Raw genomic sequence first — 19202 nt, 5'->3', positions numbered from 1 at the left:
CAGCAACAAAAAATAAGCGGCAGAGCTAAAGCGGAACGAGCCCGGGGCGGGGCGGCGCGGCGCGGCGCGCAGGGGCGGGGCGGCGGGCGCGCATGCGCAGCCCGTGACCTTCCCTCACGTGTGCCCGCGGTGGCCCGGTCACTCAGCGGTGGGGAGCGCAGCAATCGTCATGGTGAGTATCTGCCGCCTCTGTCCCACTCTTGGCCCCAGCTCTAGCTCCCGTTCTAGTTATGGTTCCTCTAGCGCAGGTGTGGAAGGTGGTGATTCCTGCTGCTGGGGCCTTTGGGGCAGCGCGGCCACGCTGCTGAGTACCGGTGTTCCCTCAGCTTGCTGGGGCCCTTGGGGCCGCGCTCAACCCAGAGGGAAGGAGGGAGAATGGACGGTGAGGAGTTAGCTAGCTAGCGATCCGCGCCGGGATTAGCAGCCAGCCGCTTCCTTCCGAGAGAGCTCCGCTGCGGTTTGGTAGCGCTGCAAGGTCACGGATGGAAACGGTGGCACCGGTAATGCAGAAGCTGCGGGCCAGGACGTGGCGGGAGTGCTTGTAAGGGCCGCCCTTGGCTTCCCGTCTCTCCATCTCTTTCCTTGCCCGCGGTAACGGGAGCAGACCGTCCGCTAGCGGGGAGAGCGGTGGGCAGGGCTACGGCTGCGCAATCTGCAGGTAAAACCTGCCCGTGTTGCATCCTTAGTGATCCGGTCTCTGTGGTTTATAACTTTGCTTGTAGAGATCTTGCCTCAGATAAGAGCTGGTTAAGGGCAGAGCTGCCCCTCTCCTTACTAGCGATACTTTATTACCATTCTTGTAACGGGAGGAGTCACCATTTCGTGGAACTTGGCATAAAATGCGGTCAGGAGTTTATTTCTGTTAAACGCAGAACGTCTGTAAAAATGAGGATCAGAGCTGTTATCTTCACAGCATGGAAACGAGCACAACTGCAGCCTTTTGCCTTTGCCATTTTTTTATCATTGCGGCAGTGGCACTGGTCAGGGACACGTCTTTCATTGGTGCACTCTTTCACTTGTAGCTTGTAGCTTTGTTCTCTCCCCATTTCAAAGCGTGGCTGTATACCGACTGTCCATGCAGGATGCGTGGACGGTAGGCCCCTGTTTCTAGGCGTTTCTGTGCATGTGTGCTCTGGGTACCTCTCTGGTGGAGCACTATCTCCATGTGACTTGGCAAGCTGCCATATTTTCCCTTCTAAATCAAGGCAGGTTCCTTCTTGACCCCTGCTTGTTGGGATTTGGTGTTCCCGCTTATCTACTACCTGGGAGTTAGGCTGGTTGCTGTTGCTGAAGTGCAGCCAAACAGCAGAAAGTGGTTGCTGGAAAACAACCAACTAACCTCCTTCCCACCTCCCAAAAAACCACAAAAATCAAACCTGCAAAACTAAAAGAAATCCCAGCAAAAAACCCACCCTAACTCTCCTTAAGCAGAGGCAGATGCTGAAGCAGTAAAGGTTGAAGTGTGCCTGCCTTCTTGTTTTTAGGAGCTTACACATCGAGCTTCCTCTGAAGCTGTAGTTTATTTGTGTAAGTCAGTATAAGGAACAACACTCCCTCTTCAGACTAACAGCTTTGGAGGCTATATATTGTCATGTGAAGGCTTGGTGTAGGGTTGCCTAGCTGGAGTTCTGTTTTCTCACTACAAACCCCTCCATGAATAAAAATGCAGCTCTCCCAAGAGGTCCTTAATCATCATTAAATCTAGTTATGAACTCAATAAATATAGTTCATATAATTAATAACGGTCCTCACCAGAATATAGTAGAGAAAGGTTTAGGATTCAAAGCCTGGGGAGATTTCAGCCATGGAAGGAAGTTCAGCTCCATCTGGTGATGTTTTCCCTTCCCCTCCCTGAGCTGGAGAACAGCTTCTGGCTGAACTGTCAGACTGCCCAGCATCTGCCTGAGGCTTTAGCAATTTCTGATGCAATAAAGGAGGCAATGTCTGCTGCTATTAAAAATAAATGCTGGGCAGTTTCTTCAAAGCTTAATTTCTCTCAGCAGAGAAGTGGCTTTCTTTGCAAGGTTTCTCTTGTTACAGTGTAAAAAATTACCTCCACAGGCAGGAAAAGCCTTTAGGAAGTTTCTTCCTCTCTTCGATCGTGTTCTGGTTGAGCGATGCGCGGCAGAGACGGTAACCAAAGGAGGCATCATGATTCCAGAAAAAGCTCAAGGAAAAGTGCTGCAGGCCACAGTAGTAGCAGTTGGATCTGGAGCCAAGGGAAAGGTAAAGAGCTTGGAGCATTACATGGGGGTAAAACTGGTGGTGGTGTGGTGGTAGCTGGGGTATTATCATGAGAAAGGGATGGCTGCACTATGCATGGAATCATAGAATCGATAAGGTTGGAAAATACCTCCAAGATCATCAAGTCCAACCTGCCACCCAAGATCTCATGACTACTAAACCATGGCACCAAGTGCCACATCCAACCCCCTCTTGAACACCTCCAGGGATGGTGACTCCACCACCTCCCTGGGCAGCCCATTCCAATGACTGACAGCTCTCTCTGTGAAGAACTTTCTCCTCACCTCAAGCCTAAACGTCCCCTGGCATCTATGAGAGCTGCCCAAAATGGATGGTGGGGATGAACTTGCAAGTAGAGATTCAAAAAGAAGGTGGAAATCTCAGCATCTTCTGACTAGCTCTGACCTCAGATTCCAGCATTCCTGTCAACATTTGTAAAATGGAAACCACTTTGCCTGTTAAAAGTGAATATTATTTATAAGCAGCTTTATGCGGTAGTGGTGTCGGGGTTGGTGGTTTTAGGCTTCTGGGGGGTATGTTGTTTCCTTACTTCTCAGCCAAAACCTTGAAGGACTGGAGGACAGCTGCCTGTGTTGAAAAGATCACATGTCTCGAGCTGTGACTGGTGAGCAGGGTGGAAGCCCAGATTGTGCAATATCATGGTCCACAAGGAGTGGGCTTATTAGACAAAAGGAGATGAGGAATCAAGAGAAAGTGAATGCTAAGTAATTTTCTGTTAACTTTGTGTGTTGAATACTCATCTGAGGTCATAAAAAAAGACAGTCCTTGCTCCACAGAAATGTCAGTTCAGCCTCAGGAAGGGATTTCCCCTATTCAAAGTACTGTTTGGTTAGCAGCCATGGTGGAAAACAGGTTAAATTTCAACTTGGGCACATTAACTCCAGATTTCTTTACCAGGAGGCCCTCCATACATATCATGCTGTTCTGTCCGAGTTATCTGACTTCCAAAACGTTAGATGGTGAAATGCTGCTAATATTTGACCAATGTGCTAACAATTTCCTTATAACACAATGCAATTAAATTACTGTGTGTCTCTAAACAACTGGTTTGTCAACAACAGCCACAGGCTGATCAAAGTCACAAGAGGGGAAGAAGGAACTTTTTTAACTGGCACTTGGAAAATTAGCCTTGGCTAAATTTCTCCATTTTAGAAGGGGTTTCACAGTCTGTCAGTTTTTTCTGGTTTCTGTGGTGTTTGGGGTTTTTAAGTTCTTTTCAGTGTTTCAAGGAAAGACCTCACATTTACTATAGAAACTAAGTGAAAATTACTTCTAGTTTCACTGTGCAATGATTTCGTTTGTCTTTCAGAATGGTGAGATTCAGCCAGTGAGCGTCAAAGTAGGGGAAAAGGTCTTGTTACCAGAATATGGTGGTACCAAGATTGTACTAGAAGACAAGGTAGGTTTTCCCAGCTTTCTGCATGTAGATGAAGCTGGTCCCAAAACATCAATCATACTGCCACTGACAAATGGTGTAGCTCCTGCCTAGTGTTGGCAGCACTCAGGAAATGCAGCTGTTGGTGTTCAGAGGGGAGCAGCTGATTCCAGACACCCTCTAGTACCTGCAGTACTTGCTACTTCCACCCTGGTTTAAAAGCAACCTCTGCAGGTCAGGAAACCTCTGGGCTTATTTTCACTGTGTGGACAAAGTGGGTCCCTATGCCTTGCATACATTAGAGAACCCTGAAAGGTTTTGGAATTACTGGGGGTTGACAGAGAAAGCCTGCCTAATGGTTCTTGCACCAAAAAATAGCTTGCAAAAAAAATAGTAATTTAGGAGCTTTCCCAAAGAATCCAAAAAAGTCTTTTCAGGAAGTCAACATGTGGAGCTGGTCTTGGCTAGCTCACTTTTGATTTTGTGCCTGATGACTCTGGTAGCCCTGATACCAGAACATGACACTACTTGCAAAACACCTGAGGTGACAAGTGCCAATGTCTCTTTTCCCCGCAGGACTACTACTTGTTTAGAGATGGTGACATTCTTGGGAAGTATGTGGACTAAACCTAATGCAGCATCAGTCGTCCATTCCACTAAAATGCTGAAATTCGTCTTTCATTGTGTAAATAATGTCCTTTCTTTTATAACAAGCAGGCATTGAGTCTCTGAAATAATGTGTGAGCTCACTGTAATGATGGAACACAAATAAAAACATGTACAGTCAGAAACCAAGTTGCTCTTGCTTGCGTTCCACTAAACAGTGACATTCAGATGACCACCAAGCAGCCTTAATTATTCCAGACAACACCATTTTATATATCCTTATCTCTGTACTGAGATTGTAAAGGTCTTTACAATAAACTTCTAAAACTGTTCTTCTGTCTCAGCTTCTGCTATTGCTCAGTGAAACCAAGTCTGGCTTGTGTAATAAGCTGATCTCTGAAACAGTTCAACTGCAGGAACAGGTTATTTCCCTGGTTAGAAGGGTTATCACATAGATAGAGGAGACTTGGTGAGCTCCCCTCCCTGCTGACCTTTCAGATAACAGGGATTTCAGCAGCAGTTAGGACAGTGGTAGAGTGGAACATGTATACACCATCTTGCTACAAAGAGCCTGTCCCACAACAGTCCAAAAGGAGCTTGGTACTGGTCATGCTTGTGCCAGAACAAAATCCTTCAGAGGTGTGTCTTACATGTATCACTGAATGTCATCCATACAAAACAACTAACTCCCCTACAGCAATTTACCAGGCAGAACTGGGGCTGATGCTGATCTGAAAGCACATTGCTAGCTTCATCTCCAGCTTTCTGAGAGCTGATTTGGCAATCCTGATGCCTTCATCCTTAGCACAACATTCTTAACTAGCAGGGCATTCACTTGAGCAATTGCTGAAGCAATCAGATTTGTGTATTTCTAACCACCGTGGCTTGGCTTGGAGAAGGATTCAAGGTTAAAGCAGCAGAAGACAGATCTGCCCTTCACACACTGTTCCAAACAATGTTTCAGAGCATGTGTGTGTGTGCACTGATCTGGTGCAGGCCAAGAACAGGCACTGCCTTAAATGTTTTGCTGTAGTCTTAGGTGAAATACATCAGTACTGCTACTGACACAGCTGACACTCGAGGTTACCACACCACAAATATCTTCCATCAGAGCAAACATGCCTTTGTCCTCCATGATAAGGCAAGTGTTCTCCAGTGGTCACGTAACCAAAGAGGGGAAGGTGCAGATATGTCCTCATAGCTTTTTGTTGGACACTCTCTGGCAGATCCCTGTCTCTTGAATTGGGTATCCCAAAACTGGACACAGTATTCCAGGCATGGTCTCACCAGGGCAGAGTAGAGGGGGAGGAGAACCTCCCTAGACTTGCTGGATGCACTTCTACTAATGCACCTCAGGATACCACTGGCCTTGGCCACAAGGGCACATTGCTGTCCCATATATAACTTGCTGTCCACTAGGACTCCAAAGTCTTTCTCTTTGGAGCTGCTTTCCATCAGTTTCTAGAGGAGGGCAGAATCCATCACAAATGTTCTTTCTTTGGTGTGTCATTCCTATAGGAATTTAAACTATTCCACCGCTTTCTAGACTATTTCAAAGCTTCAGTTTGGGCAAAAATGTTACATACTGCTCTATGCTTTTCCATGTGTGAGGATACAGTCCTTCCCTGCCTTTCTTCAGGCTGAACCATAAGGAAACAAGATGGACTCCATTGACTTTTCTTTCTTAACATTTCAGAACAGCTTCCATTAGACACAGCTACACTATCTGCAGAAAATCTTGTCTGTCCTGCTTATGTCATCCTGCCAAAGGATGAACTTTTCTAGACCAGTAGAGAAGAAAGGAAGGCCAGGTCCCCAACAGTACAAGAACATTCAGTAAGATTTTGGCCAAATATGCCATTTTTCACTACTGGGGGTCCTGGGGCAACAAGGTCCAGGTGAAAACCAAAGAGTGAAATTACTGTTGATCAGATTTTGTTTAAAGCCTACTTGAAAACCAATCAAAAATGATGAGCAGCTTCCAGGAATAGGGGGTTAATTATCACAGGGCAACACTAATGACCTACAGACTTTCACACCTTCGTTAAGAAACACTGCAGAATTCTCTCCTCTTTCTGCAAACCCAGGAACCAGCTGCAGATCGAACTGATGAGTACATATTTCTCTCTGGGAGGTATTTCTTCATGGTGAGATTTCTATTTTAGAAGCAAGATGTCCATGAAACAAAAGTCAGGGACAAGTGGAAATGTTAAAACTCCAGATATGTGCTCCAGATATCAGTTAAACCTTGAACATGATGAGAGAAAAAGTAAAAAGTCACACAAACCCCTCCAAATAAACAAAGCCCCACAAGGCAAGCAAGCTGCTGAATTTCTGAAGGACTTTAAAACAGCTAGAATTGCTTATATTTTGAGGCTGGCTAATTACAGAACATATCTCATAAAAAATTAACATTGGATTAGAGTTGATTTAATTAGTGAACAGGACACATGTCCACTTCATCCCAATGCACCAGTCTCTTCCAATGTTATTAACCTTTCCACAGTGTCTTACACAAACTGCTGAGAAGGGCTGAGGTACACTACACGAATCAAAAAGCTAACATCTCTGAGGCAAGAATGCTGACCAGGGGTAAACCAGTAACCCATGCAGCACAAACTCAGGTTACAAATGCCACCTTTGCCACACTGTGTAACACAGGCAGCTGCCCTTGGTATCACTGGGGGCATGTGCCTGGGCAGGGGTAACCCCATTACCTACTTCTCATCACTCACACCTCATTCAGCTTAGAGCTTTAACCTGGCCTCCAGAACAATTAGGCAGGATCCTGGTCATGGCACTGCTCAGGTGAAATCAGAATGCCCTCTGCTTTCTGACAAGAAAACGTAATTAAAGATTTTTCAGTGTTTTCAACTCATTAATGCTTAATGTACTCTAACTCTCACTAGGTAGAAGCAAGATTCCTTAACCTGGTGAAGCACGTTATTTAGAGCAAAAGACTTGTGGGAAGGGGGGAAGCCACACCTAGCATTCACTGTCAACTGCAACAGTTTATGTCTTGATTTTATAGGGAAGGTATCTCCTCTCTACCTCATTGCTCACAAACAGAAGTGATTCACCTAGAAACAAAGCATCTTCCAAATAATATAATTCTTGCTTATTCTACAGAAATAATAGAAGCCACTCTAGTCTTCCAAAAAGACTTGTAACAGGGACCCACTTGTTAGCCAGCTATAAGCTGACAGTGCCTTTTTATTATTTTCCTCCCAAATTCAGTCAACACGTGCAGCCTTGAAACCCAAGCTAACTCTGTTTTCCATTAGCAGAGCAGTCCCTGACCTTTGCACACTGAGCTCACACTAGAAAGGTTTTGTACCTACTTTAAGTATCCCTGTTGGTTTAATTATTTTCAGTATTAACAACTACATATCTTTAATATAGGACTTTAAATATTATTATTTTTTAAATTCACACCATTATGATGGTTTACAAAACTGCGGAGACTGAGCTGTGTTAGGTGCAGACCAAGAGAGGCCTGACCCTGAGGGCCAGCACTGCACAGGCTGACGGAAGGGACACTGATGAAACGGGATTAAACCTGCTGAATGCGTTTTTCTCACTCAGTAGTCTGCTCCTTCACCTCGGGAACGTCGCCTCACAAGCGCAGTGAGATGTGCTCACCCACCACTACAGCCCGGCCGCTGTGAAGCCGGCGCAGCCCACGCTTCCCCGGGCTGGCACCCGGGAGCAGGAACCACCATTAGAACTGTGCCCATCTCCTGTGGGGGTTGTGTTGTCCCTCACAAACACATGGAGCACTCTGCTTCCGAAGCAGCTCCCCCGGCAAGCCGTGGGTGCCCGCGCCGCGCTGCCCCACAGAGAGAGGCCCAAGGTGCTGGGGAAAGGCGGCCGAGGCCTCCAGCCCCGCGGCCGCAGCGCGGCCCGGCGGCGAGGAGCGGGAGCAGCAGCACAGCCGGGCATGACGAAGGAAGGGAAGGGGCCGGAGCAGGACGTCCGGGCCCGCCTCGCCTCAGGGCTGGGGGCTGGAGGTGCCGCCCGCCGCCCCCCGGTTCCTCTCGCGAGAGCCGCCCTCCCTTCCCGCGCCCCGCCGCGGCTCTCCTGCCCCTTCCTCCCTGCTTCCCTCCCGCCCTCCGCCGCCGGCCGCCGCAGAGCCGGTTCCACCCCTCGCCCGCCGCCCCGCCCGGCGCTGCCGCATCCGGGTCCTGGCGCCGCTGTCACTATGGTCATGGCGGAGGGGACGGCAGTGCTGAGGCGGAACAGGCCGGGCACCAAGGCCCAGGTGAGGCGCCGCTGCCGCCGCCGAGCCTGCGGCCGGGTCGAGCGCGGGGATTGGGCACTGCCGGCGAGGCGCTGGCCTCGGCTGGCTGTCGGGGCTTCACCGCGGGCCTCGGCGGGCCTACCGGGGCCCAGCGCTTCCTGCGCCGGGGCGGGCGGTGGCAGCGAGCCCCGCTTCGCGGCATCGCTTTGTTCGCCGCGGCCTGGGCGAGGGCGGGCAGGGCAGCTGCCTTCCCCACGGGGCGCTCGTCCGCCGGGCCCGGGGGAGAAGGGCGCTGCGGCACCGGCTTCCGTGCTTCCGGGCGGTCTCTAGGCCCCGGGGCGGGAGCGAAAGCCGTCTTGCTGCTGGGATCGGCATGGCCGGAGCGTGGTGGCTGTCACCGGCGGTGCGCTGCCAGTGCCGGGGACAGCAGTAGTGAGGGAGAGCACTGAGATAATCGGGGTGCGCCGATACTGCCAGCACGTTGCCGTCCTTGCTGTTAAAGTACTAAATACTTAAAGAGCCGAGCGAGATCAGTGTGGGCGCGCACACGGACCTCGGTGGGAGTTCTACATCGATACCTGGCATGCTCACCTGGAGAGCAATCATCCTCCCCTTACGTAACCTGTGCTGCTTTCAGCACGAACCCAGGCGCTTGTCACAGCGTTTCTCCTCATCAAAACGAAACTCATTTATTTATGGGCTTTCAGGTCTTCTTGCCAAGGTACATCTCAAATACGTGAGGTGCATTTGGCAGGTGGCTTCAGAGCTCTAATACTGTGTGAGGCCTTGGCACAAGCCTTTTTCCCTTCTGCTTCTGTGAGGAGAGCTCAGGGTTAGAAACAGCAGTGTGTGGCAGGATGTTGTAGGAGAATGCATCTCTTCTCTCCTCCTATTCTTTGTCATCATGTACAGAGGTGAAATTATTACACAACCCTGTAAACCACTTCATGCTGTGCGTGTTTAATTGATGAAGGCATGGACTATTCTGTGCCTTTGATCAGTTTGGGGTGTTCTGGATGACAGCTCGACATGGAACTAGACTGGGTTGAATTATAAACTCTGTTATAAGGTACATGGCAGTTGAAGAATTTTGTGCGTGTTGATGCAATCACACTGGTTTTCTGTGCCTGTAATGAAGTTTGGGTGACACTGGTGTAACTATTCAGTATGTAACCACAGTTAATGATATTTCAGCTCTGGTTGCTCACCCCTTTCTCTAGAGGTGGTTTGTATTCTTCCTCAAGAGCAGGCTGCTACGCTTGACAGTTGGAGTCTTTGCATCTGTAGGACAGCTATGGGAGGCTGAGGTCCAGTATCTCCAGTTAGAAAGAGGGAGCAGCACATTTTAGATGTGAAAAATGGCAGAGTAAGAAAATGCATGTGTCTGGGCTGATCAGTGTTGCACCAGATGTGAATGTTGTGACATTCACAGAAACGTTCAGGTTGGAAAAGACCCTTGGGATCACCAAGTCAAACCAATAACCTTACTCTACAAGGTTCACCCCTAAACCATATCCCCAAGCACCACATCCTTTAAACACATCCAGGGTTGGTGACTCAGCCACCTCCCTGGGCAGCACATTCCAATGCCTGACCACTCTTTCTGTGAAAATTTTTTCCTAATGTCCAGTCTAAACCTACCCAGTTGCAGCTTGAGGCCATTCCCTCTTATTCTATTGCTAATTACCTGTGAGTAGAAACTATCACCCACCTCTGCACACCATCCTTTCAGATGGTTGTAGAAAGTAATGAGGTCTCCCTTCAGGCTCCACTTTTTCAAACTAAACATTAGGAGCACAAGTTCCATTTCACCCTGCTCCTGCCAAGACTGTGCCCTGCTTCTATTAAAATGGAGCTTCCTGGAATTGTATAAGCTGCATCTATTTTCCTGCCTTTTCAGGCTTAACTGCAGGTTGTGTGCTTCTCTTCCACCCCTTCTATTGCTGCTAAGTATATAAACTTCTTTTAACAGGATTTCTACAACTGGCCTGATGAGTCCTTTGAGGAAATGGACAGTACGCTGGCTGTTCAGCAGGTATTCTGACTTAACCTGACATAGTGGTCACAAGCTCAGCTTCTCTGGGTTTGCCTTCACACAGAATCACAGAATGTTAGGGGCTGGAAGGGACCTCGAAAGATCATCCAGTCCAACCCCCTGCTAGAGCAGGATCACCTATACCACAACACACTGGAATGAATCCATGTGGGTCTGGAATGTCTCCAGAGAAGGAGACTTCATAGCCCCCTGGGCAGCCTGCTGATGGTTGTTGTGGTTTGTTTTGTTGTTTTTTTTTTACCAAACTATCTCTGCTGAGAATGTTGCTGCACAGGAGTGGATTTCATGAGCACCCCAGATGTATTTCAGAAATTGCCATCACTAATTGTGTGTTTAGTAATAGCTAGATTTCCACCTTAAGCAAAACAGACTGAAGTAAGCAGTTGTGGGGTGTTGTTGTTGTTGTGAAATAGATGTTTTAAAACTCTCAAATTTACCCATTCTTTTACCCTGAGTGAGAAAAGGTTTTTTTTTATACTAGTGTTCTTACATCTACTCTTGAACTTTTTAGTCTGTCAGTCATTCCTCAAGTAAAGAGAACAAATCCCTTGAAGACTAAATATCCTAAATGCACTGACTTACTGTAATTACAACAAAATCCAGAGCTCTGGCTATATTTTTTCTTCCTCTCTTACTTAGTATATTCAGCAAAACATAAGGGCAGACTGTTCCAACATTGATAAGATCCTTGAACCTCCTGAAGGCCAGGATGAAGGTGTGTGGAAATACGAACATCTAAGGTAAGACTCCATCTTCTGTCAACACCATGTCCCCATTCTAAGTTTTATTCATAGACAGTCGTTTTGAACAGGACAGATCCAAAGTAACTTAGGTGAAATTTGGTATCTGCTGTGAAACATTTTTACCCTTTGGTACTAATTATTTTCTGATTTTCTTGTTCTTTCTGAAGATTGATGACATGCTCTCATCTCATGCTTTTGATGTTTTATAAAAAAAGTGTTTTTACCTGGCTTCAGAAGTTGTACTGGTGTGTTAGGGATATGAAAACACAGTCTGGGATTTCTATGGCACTTTCTCCTAGTGTCCAGAGAATCATTAAGCTTGGAAAAGTCCTCTAAGATTGTGGAGGCCAACCACTAAACAACATCCTTCAGCACCACATCTACATGACTTCTAAATTCCTCCAGGGATGGGGACTTCACCACTGTCTTGGGCAGCCTGTTCCAGGGCTTACCCACTCTTTCAAGGAAGAAGCTTCTTCTATCTATATCCAACCTAAACCTCCCCTGGCTTGACTTGAGGTCATTTTCTCTTGTCCTACCACTTGTTACATGGGAGAAGAGGCCATCCCCCACCGGGCTTTAGTGTCCTTTCAGGGAGTTGTAGAGAGCAACGAGGTCTCCCCTCAGCCTGCTTTTTCCCAAACTAAAAACTCCAGTTCCTTCAGCTGCTTCTCATCAGACGTGTTCTTCAGACCCTCCAGCTACTTTGTTGCCCTTCTCTGGACATGCTCTGGCACCTCAATGTCCTTGCAGGGAGGGGTCCAAAACTGAACCCAGTATTTGAGGTGTGGCCGCACTACTCCCCAGTACAGGGGAAGGATCCCTGCCCTGGTCCTGCTGGTCACACTATTCTTGATCCAATGCTGTTGGCTGCCTTGGCCACCTGGGCACACAGTGGCTCATCTTCAGCTGACTGTTGACCAGTGTCATCAGTCCTTCATCTCCACTAGTTGGAAACGTGAATCTAGCTGCTTGCAGTGTTTTTTCTGGAATTTGCAGGAAACCAGGCTTTAGCTGGGAAAGTAAGAGTACTGTGAGTACTAGCTACATCTTACAGTTCTGTTTCTACTTGTAAGGGAATTCAGTTTGCTAGCTGAAAAAAACACACCACGAACAACCCTAGTGTGAATTGTGCTTCTCTTCACTTGCAGTCCTTTTATACTGCACCAGCTCCTAGCCTATTGCTTTCTCAGGTGTGATATTAACTGAAACAATCTGACAGTGTTCTCTGAAGCATTTTTTTTCCATGTTCTGATGTATTTCTTCCACTTTACAAGAAGTAATTTCCAAAAGCATTAAGAGATGTGTGAGGAAGGTCAGAATGTGTAACCTTGATTTGTGTTAGATGTTTCCCACAGGAAAACAAATTGTTGATTGTGATGCTGCTGTGTTCATATTCTTTTAGACAGTTCTGCCTTGAGCTCAACGGACTAGCTGTCAAGCTTCAGGTAATCCTTTTCTTAATATTTTTACATTGTATCAAGCAGAAGACTTCTTTGTATTGTAAGATGCAGAATCTACATAGATAGATTTTAACAGTGGTTTGAGGTAAGAGTTTTCTAAGGTTTTTAAGACTTCTGGTACAAAACCCCAAAAACCAAACCCTAAAACCCTTTCTGACTGGGGACAGAAAGTGATTTGGACAGATGGTATTATATTTGCTGATGGTGGTTTTCATGGCTGGACAATTTGTTTTAACAGAGTGAATGTCACCCAGACACGTGCACTCAGATGACAGCAACCGAACAGTGGATTTTCCTTTGTGCAGCTCACAAAACTCCCAAAGAGGTATGGATTATCTTGGAAAGCTGACCCCACTGATGTAGGGTTTTCTTTCACAGCTCTTATGTTCATGAGGAGACCACCATAGCTGGCTTCTTGCTCAAACTGAAGATCTTATGTGGGTTAAGCATGTCACTTGAAGTTTTCTTTCCCACTCTGAAGTGGTTTACAAAAGAAGGATGCACTTTTTTTACCACGGTATTAGAGACTTTGCACATTCCCCTCTCTCCTTTTTTTTTCTTTTTTTCCTCTTAATTTATGTTGAGACAGTCTGAAATTCAATGGAGAAACATCTTTGTTTAATTGAAAGAGCACATGCTGAGAAACAGGCTGTCCTCTTCAAACTTGGCCTCTATCCATTGCACTGGGCATATAAGCCTGACGCTGAAAGTGACCACATGTGCAAGTTCTTGGGGAAGTCACTGGTAAAAGGTAGTGGAGTCATAAAACTCACCACTCGCGTGCATAACCAAATTTTCATGGACACTTTTTGCTTGAAATTATTGACATGAGTGGTGAAACAGAAAATAAATGGCTTACTTAAAAAGGACACTTAGCTAAGACCCTCAGAAAAGCTGTGTGGAACTTCTGGGGATACAAATGACTAGTGAACTGAAAAGCATCAGGAAACACGACTAAGATGTTTTTTCTTTAAACAAGTGATATGACAGTGCACTCATACATGTGATCACTCACTCTCTGTTTGTGTAGTGTCCTGCTATAGACTACACGAGACACACACTTGATGGAGCTGCTTGTCTTCTGAATAGCAATAAGTACTTCCCCAGCAGGTAAAAATGTTTTCTTTTGGGAGGAGGGAGGGAGAGAGAGAGTAGGTGGCACCTAGACACTTAAAAGCACATACAAGTGCATAAACTCGTTTTTGATAGACTGCTACTGAAAATACCTGGAGTCCTGCAGCATCTGTCATTTGGTGGTAGAGCTGTTGTCACTTTCAAGCCAAGGAGGCATTCCTGCCTATTCAGATTGCCATTTACTGGAGCTTCCATTTATATGTGGAAACTTTCTAGTATCCATTGGTATTATGGGTCTCCACTGGAGTAGTGCCAACCTCAGTAACAGGATAGTCTTTAGAAAGCTGCAGTGACTTGAAGGACTTAGACACTACAGAAAAGCTCCAGAAGCCAGCATGAGTTGACTGTGGGACATCGGCGACCACAGAAGATGGCCTGAGTGCACTGAAGGGGCAGCCCACATGCTGCATCAGGGAGAAGTCAAAACCATGCTTCTCTAATAATCCAGCAACTGGAGGTCCTTCTCTCCCTTTTCCCATCGAGAAACAGAAACCCAGTGATGGTGTTTAACAGGCAAAAGTTTTTCTGTAGTCAGAGTACAACTATTAAGTATGGAATCTGTACCAGCATTTCTGCCTTGCAAAAATAAGCAGTGGCAGAGACACATCTGCAGCAATTCAGCACTAATTTCATAGGCAGGTAGAGTGCAGTTTGTCAGTCAGAGGTCATTTCAGTAGGCCTGTTGTGTAATGTTTCTTCTGGTGCTTGCAGGGTTAGCATAAAGGAATCCTCTGTAGCCAAGTTAGGATCGGTGTGCCGAAGGATTTACAGAATATTTTCACACGCGTATTTTCACCACCGGCAGATATTTGATGAGTATGAAGTAAGTAGTTTCAAGTTACACCTTGAAAGAAGGGCATTTACTGAAGCTGTAACAGCATGAGACATTTGCTTTGGGTTCCAGCAGCAGGATTGTATTCTAGGGAAATGCTGATTGTGGCAGATGACACTTTGGTAAGAACCAAAGCACTGTGTTATACGCACGCATGAATTTTTATCTCTCTCTAGTATTAGTTTACTCAGTTATGGGTACCTTTCATTTGGATGAAAGATCAGCATTTGAGAGTTTTTCTACAGACAGCCCAGACTGATCTTGTTGAATTGAGCTGTGACGTCAGCCTGGCCTTCAGCAGGGTTGTTAATTGCGGTAACTAGAAGCAAGCAGGAAAGATTTCAAAGCAGTAACAGAATTTTACCATTTAAGCATTGCTGTTTTCCTAAGGCTTGTAAATCTAAGGAGGCAGTTACAGACAAGCAAGTTGGTTTCAGCATGTTCTCCTTGATGATTTAAAACACTCCTCCTGTGTATATTGTCTTTTTCCCTCTTTTTCATCTCCAGAATGAAACTTTCTTGTGTCACCGGTTCACTAAGTTTGTGATGAAGTACAATCTGATGTCCAAGGATAACCTGATTGTACCAATTTTGGAAGAAGAAGTGCAAAATTCAGTCTCAGGGGAGAGCGAGGCATGAAGGCCTGGCCGTGCAGAGGCCTGTGCTGCCTACCAACATGAAATCTGTACTGTATATATCATTTTAGACACTTCAATCACTATCCCTTAGCTTTGGTTAGTACACTTTTTGTATGCTGTGTGCACCGCCTTTTCATATGGGAAATACTTTTAAGTTATTCATGAGCTGTATATTCCTCAGTGTGGCACTCATGGTTTTTAAATAAAAGTAGTAGTACCTGTTTATAATGCCTGTTAATAAAAAGAATTTACAGTTCTCTAAAATTGCTGCTAAACAATCATTGAATCACAATCCCGAAGGTGTGTCCGATGGGGAGGGGAAGAGGCGAGAGGAAGATTTCACAGCAAGCCATTTTGTAATGCAGGAGCTCTATAACTCTTTAGTTCAAAGATTATCACCTTAAATATCCAACTAACTCTGCAGGAAAGCTTCTTGCAATGTAGCTTGTTCCTATTTAGCTTTTATTTTTTTAGCTTGGAAGATTTACTTAAAACTGTATGGATGTGCATATTCCTCTATGTGTATATCCAAATACTAATAGGAGCTATAGTATTAGTAATACCAAAAGGACAATTTCACTATGCTATTGAACACAGATATTCTTGATAAGAGATCTAACATACCTTCTGGATGTGTTTTGTTGCTGCCAGTGGAGCTTTGTATAGAGCAGGGGACAGGTGCTGTCCTGTTAAGGCAGACGGCTGCTGTCCTCCACAGTTTCTCTAAAGAGTAACCACGGCAGAGAAGTCAGTGGCTTATACCTGTGCGTATTTATGGCAACTGCTTACAGACTATACCTCATAAGTATGTTACACTACACAGCATGTATTCCTGGTAAAAACATTCTGAGTACTGAAATGCTGAACTTGGCTCTTGGCAAGAGTGAATCACATTTTCAACAGACATTAATTTTTCCCTCATTTACTGGAATTGTATTCTCGGGCAGAAAGATTTGGATTCACCCTTCTGTTCCCTGTCAAGGCCTTCATTTCTAGTTGTGTTTGCAGATTTGCAATAACTGACAACTTCCATGAGTGCTGCTTAAGTGTGTTCTGTCTAGAATGCTAGAATTAAGTGGTTTAGAGGTAAGGGTAGCAGACATGCTGCTAAGTGCACAGGGCTGCACAAGCAGCATGCTTAAGTGGATTTTGCTTATAGCTGGTTGTATCCCTCTGAGGTTGCCAGGGGCCCCTGTTTTATTCCTTTAAGCAGGTCAGAATGGGCTAACTCAGCTAGTTTCTGTAAGCTACGCTTTGTTTTCTACCTTGTACTTACTCAGAAAGAAGGGAGTCCACCTCTTTTAAATGTCTTTTCTCAGAATATACTAAACATGCCTTAAATGCTATTTTTCTTTACACAAATCAAGCACACCTCAAGCAACTGTACCACCTGGATGTAAAGGGAATTGAAACAATGAGAAAACAGACTGGGCTCAAGTCCTTCAACAGCTCTATTCTTCCTTCAGCAGCTTTTTGTCTCATATTTATCATGGTGTTTTATGTGTCAGCAGGGTAATTGCGAGAGATGTTGTCCAAGTAGAAGTGGCTTCAGTTACAGTGAACACTCATCTGTAATTACTTTGTATAGAGCAGGCTACTTGGTTTTGATGGATACCTTGGGGGTTGTACTGCAAGTAGGAGGTGGTGGTAAGAGGTGCTGAGTTCTGTGAGAGCCTGCTGCAGGACCATCCCCAGTGTGGTTCTGCTGCAGGGTCAGGGCATGCTCGTACTGGCCCCGGTGACTGGGATGGGCCAAGCCACGGAACTGGGCTTGCTCATTACATTTCCTTTGCAAAACTGAAGAAAACGATGTGGTGGCTCAGGACTGCATTGAAATGTCACACCTCTTTTCTTCTTTATGCTTTAAGAGTTCCACTGCAAAACAAAGCTCGGGTAGTTCTACTCCTGTGGATTCTCATTCCAATTTGCACTATAAAGCTGACTTGCTGTACTAAGCTGAATTTATTGAAGGCCGAAGTGAAACACTGCTTGTATTTTCCCTCGCTGTTGTTTACATGAGTACTGTGTACACACATGTGCCTGGATGGTACCCTAACACTTCAGTCAGCCTAAGCAAACCCTTGAGTTGTCTAAGAAATATTAACAGGTTTAATTTAGACTCTACATAATAGGGAAACAGACTGTCTTTGAATTATATTGTAAAAGAAAAAAGTTAAAATTAAACTGTTTCTTTATCCATACCGCTCTATTTTGGCAAGTTATTCTCATTGTTCATGTGTCCAAGACTGCAGGGACTGAGTGCTGCCAGCAGCAGGGGTGATTTTCTTCTCTCTCTGCTACACAGTGTGCTGAAGTGAAGCTGTATTTTCTCTTTCAGAAACAAAGCAATACAACAGTCATTAGTGTCTCAAAGTCAGACCTGAAATGTATACAGCTCTCAAATTAGAAAATGCTGCTGCTACAGTTAAAGAGGGAGGGCCAGGAGAGGACTTTCCAGATACCATAATGGGCACATGATGATAGCACATCACACAAAGGGTGAAGGAGAGGATAACTTCCAAATGAATTTTTCTTAGTCACTGTGGGTTTTCCTCCTGTTTAACTCACATGTCTTGCAAGATATGTCAGCCACGATGATTGTGCTGCTTTCCTTATACAATTTTAATTCTCGCAGGTGCTGTCAGAGTTTATTTGCTTAAACAGATGGGAACATGTCATCAGACCAGTTCCTCCACACTACTTTGTCTCTTGAGCTATACTCAGCTGAAGCCAGGAATCACTTAAATTCACACCATTTGTCTACATTCTAATAGAAGGATTGGTCTTTGAAGACTCTAAATCCTAACTGACACTGTTCTCTAAACTAGAAGTCATGGGGAATTCTCAGACATGAGCCTGCACTCAAAACAGTGGAGGAGAACCCAATCAGTGTTTAACAGGTGGCTGTAAGCCACACTGTAAACCTTGTGCTGGATGCTGTATGGCTGTACAGACAGCACTGCAGAAAGGCAACTCCTGCTTGAGGGATCTAAGCCATTTTATGTCAGCAGGACGCAAACATCCAGAACCTGGGAGCTGATTCTGTGAGTGCTTTTAATGGTGAGGAGCTTCCTGTCAGAACCACAGAGAAGATCTTCAGCTTTACAAAAAGAAAATAGTACTTTACAGACCAAAACCCACAGCAGTTAAGCAGCAGTTTATTGCAGTTGGCCAGGTATGTAAATAAACTTCTGACAGTTAGGAGCAGGGCACAACTTTTAAGTGGATAGTTTCTTCCTGCTAGTAAACATTAGAAAGGGATTTCCTCTCAACAGAATTTAAGCATCAGAAAGAATAAACAGTCTTTTGCAGAAGTTATGAACAGCACTGTTTGCCTTGTCTGAAAACTGAATTTTCTGTGGGCATAAAACACACACAATACATATATTTGAGTAGGAGCACACAAACCCATCTCAACAGACTCTTCAACAGCTGTTCTGATCTACAAACATTTTATTTACAGGACAGTGCTGATCACACCACCAGTAAAGGCATTCCTTAACCCTCCAGTTTGTGTAAGACTGGGCAGTGAAAGAAGCAGCTTAAATTGGAATCCTTTATACCCCAAATCCACCCTCCCCCTCCTCACTTCTCTGAGAGAGATGTAGTTTGCTTTCAGAATTGTTAAGTACAAAGAACAAACCACAATGTTTTCTTTAATGTGTTGCAGAAGGATTTTCAATTCTTTGTTTCAGCATCCATGTCCTGGGAAGATGGGTGGTTTATTCTGTGTTCTCCAGCTAGTGAATGAGGGCAGGTAACTCTTTCAGATGCAGAGCAAGCAGCTTACTCTGCCTGATTTTGGAAGGCAAGACGGCACTCAGCCACACACCCACCAGGGATGAAGCGC

At 45.5% G+C, this 19202-nt stretch overlaps 1 protein-coding gene across 3 annotated transcripts; it reads left to right on the top strand.

Moving 5' to 3' along the window:
* The first annotated feature begins 23 nt into the window (after positions 1 to 23).
* LOC104309275 (MOB-like protein phocein) lies at positions 24 to 17545 on the top strand. 3 transcript variants are annotated; one of them, XM_054171434.1, is made up of 9 exons: positions 24 to 172; positions 2062 to 2226; positions 10459 to 10521; positions 11182 to 11282; positions 12691 to 12733; positions 12987 to 13073; positions 13779 to 13858; positions 14594 to 14705; positions 15222 to 17539. In XM_054171434.1, exons 1-9 carry the CDS (start codon positions 170 to 172, stop codon positions 15351 to 15353), a joined length of 786 nt encoding a protein of 261 aa, XP_054027409.1. In that variant the 5' UTR covers positions 24 to 169; the 3' UTR covers positions 15354 to 17539. The 3 variants fall into 3 exon arrangements, with proteins under 3 accessions (XP_054027409.1, XP_054027406.1, XP_054027398.1); XM_054171423.1 differs by lacking the exons at positions 24 to 172; positions 2062 to 2226 and adding an exon at positions 8323 to 8507 and having other exon boundaries at positions 15222 to 17545; XM_054171431.1 differs by lacking the exons at positions 10459 to 10521; positions 11182 to 11282; positions 12691 to 12733; ... (2 more) ...; positions 14594 to 14705; positions 15222 to 17539 and adding exons at positions 3575 to 3664; positions 4217 to 4574.
* Positions 17546 to 19202: the final 1657 nt, after the last annotated feature.

This window comes from Dryobates pubescens, chromosome 2, assembly GCF_014839835.1.
Source record: "Dryobates pubescens isolate bDryPub1 chromosome 2, bDryPub1.pri, whole genome shotgun sequence".
NCBI classification, from domain to species: Eukaryota; Metazoa; Chordata; class Aves; order Piciformes; family Picidae; genus Dryobates; species Dryobates pubescens.
Note: the sequence above shows the minus strand (reverse complement) of the source record. Positions and strands in the feature narration are given on the sequence as shown.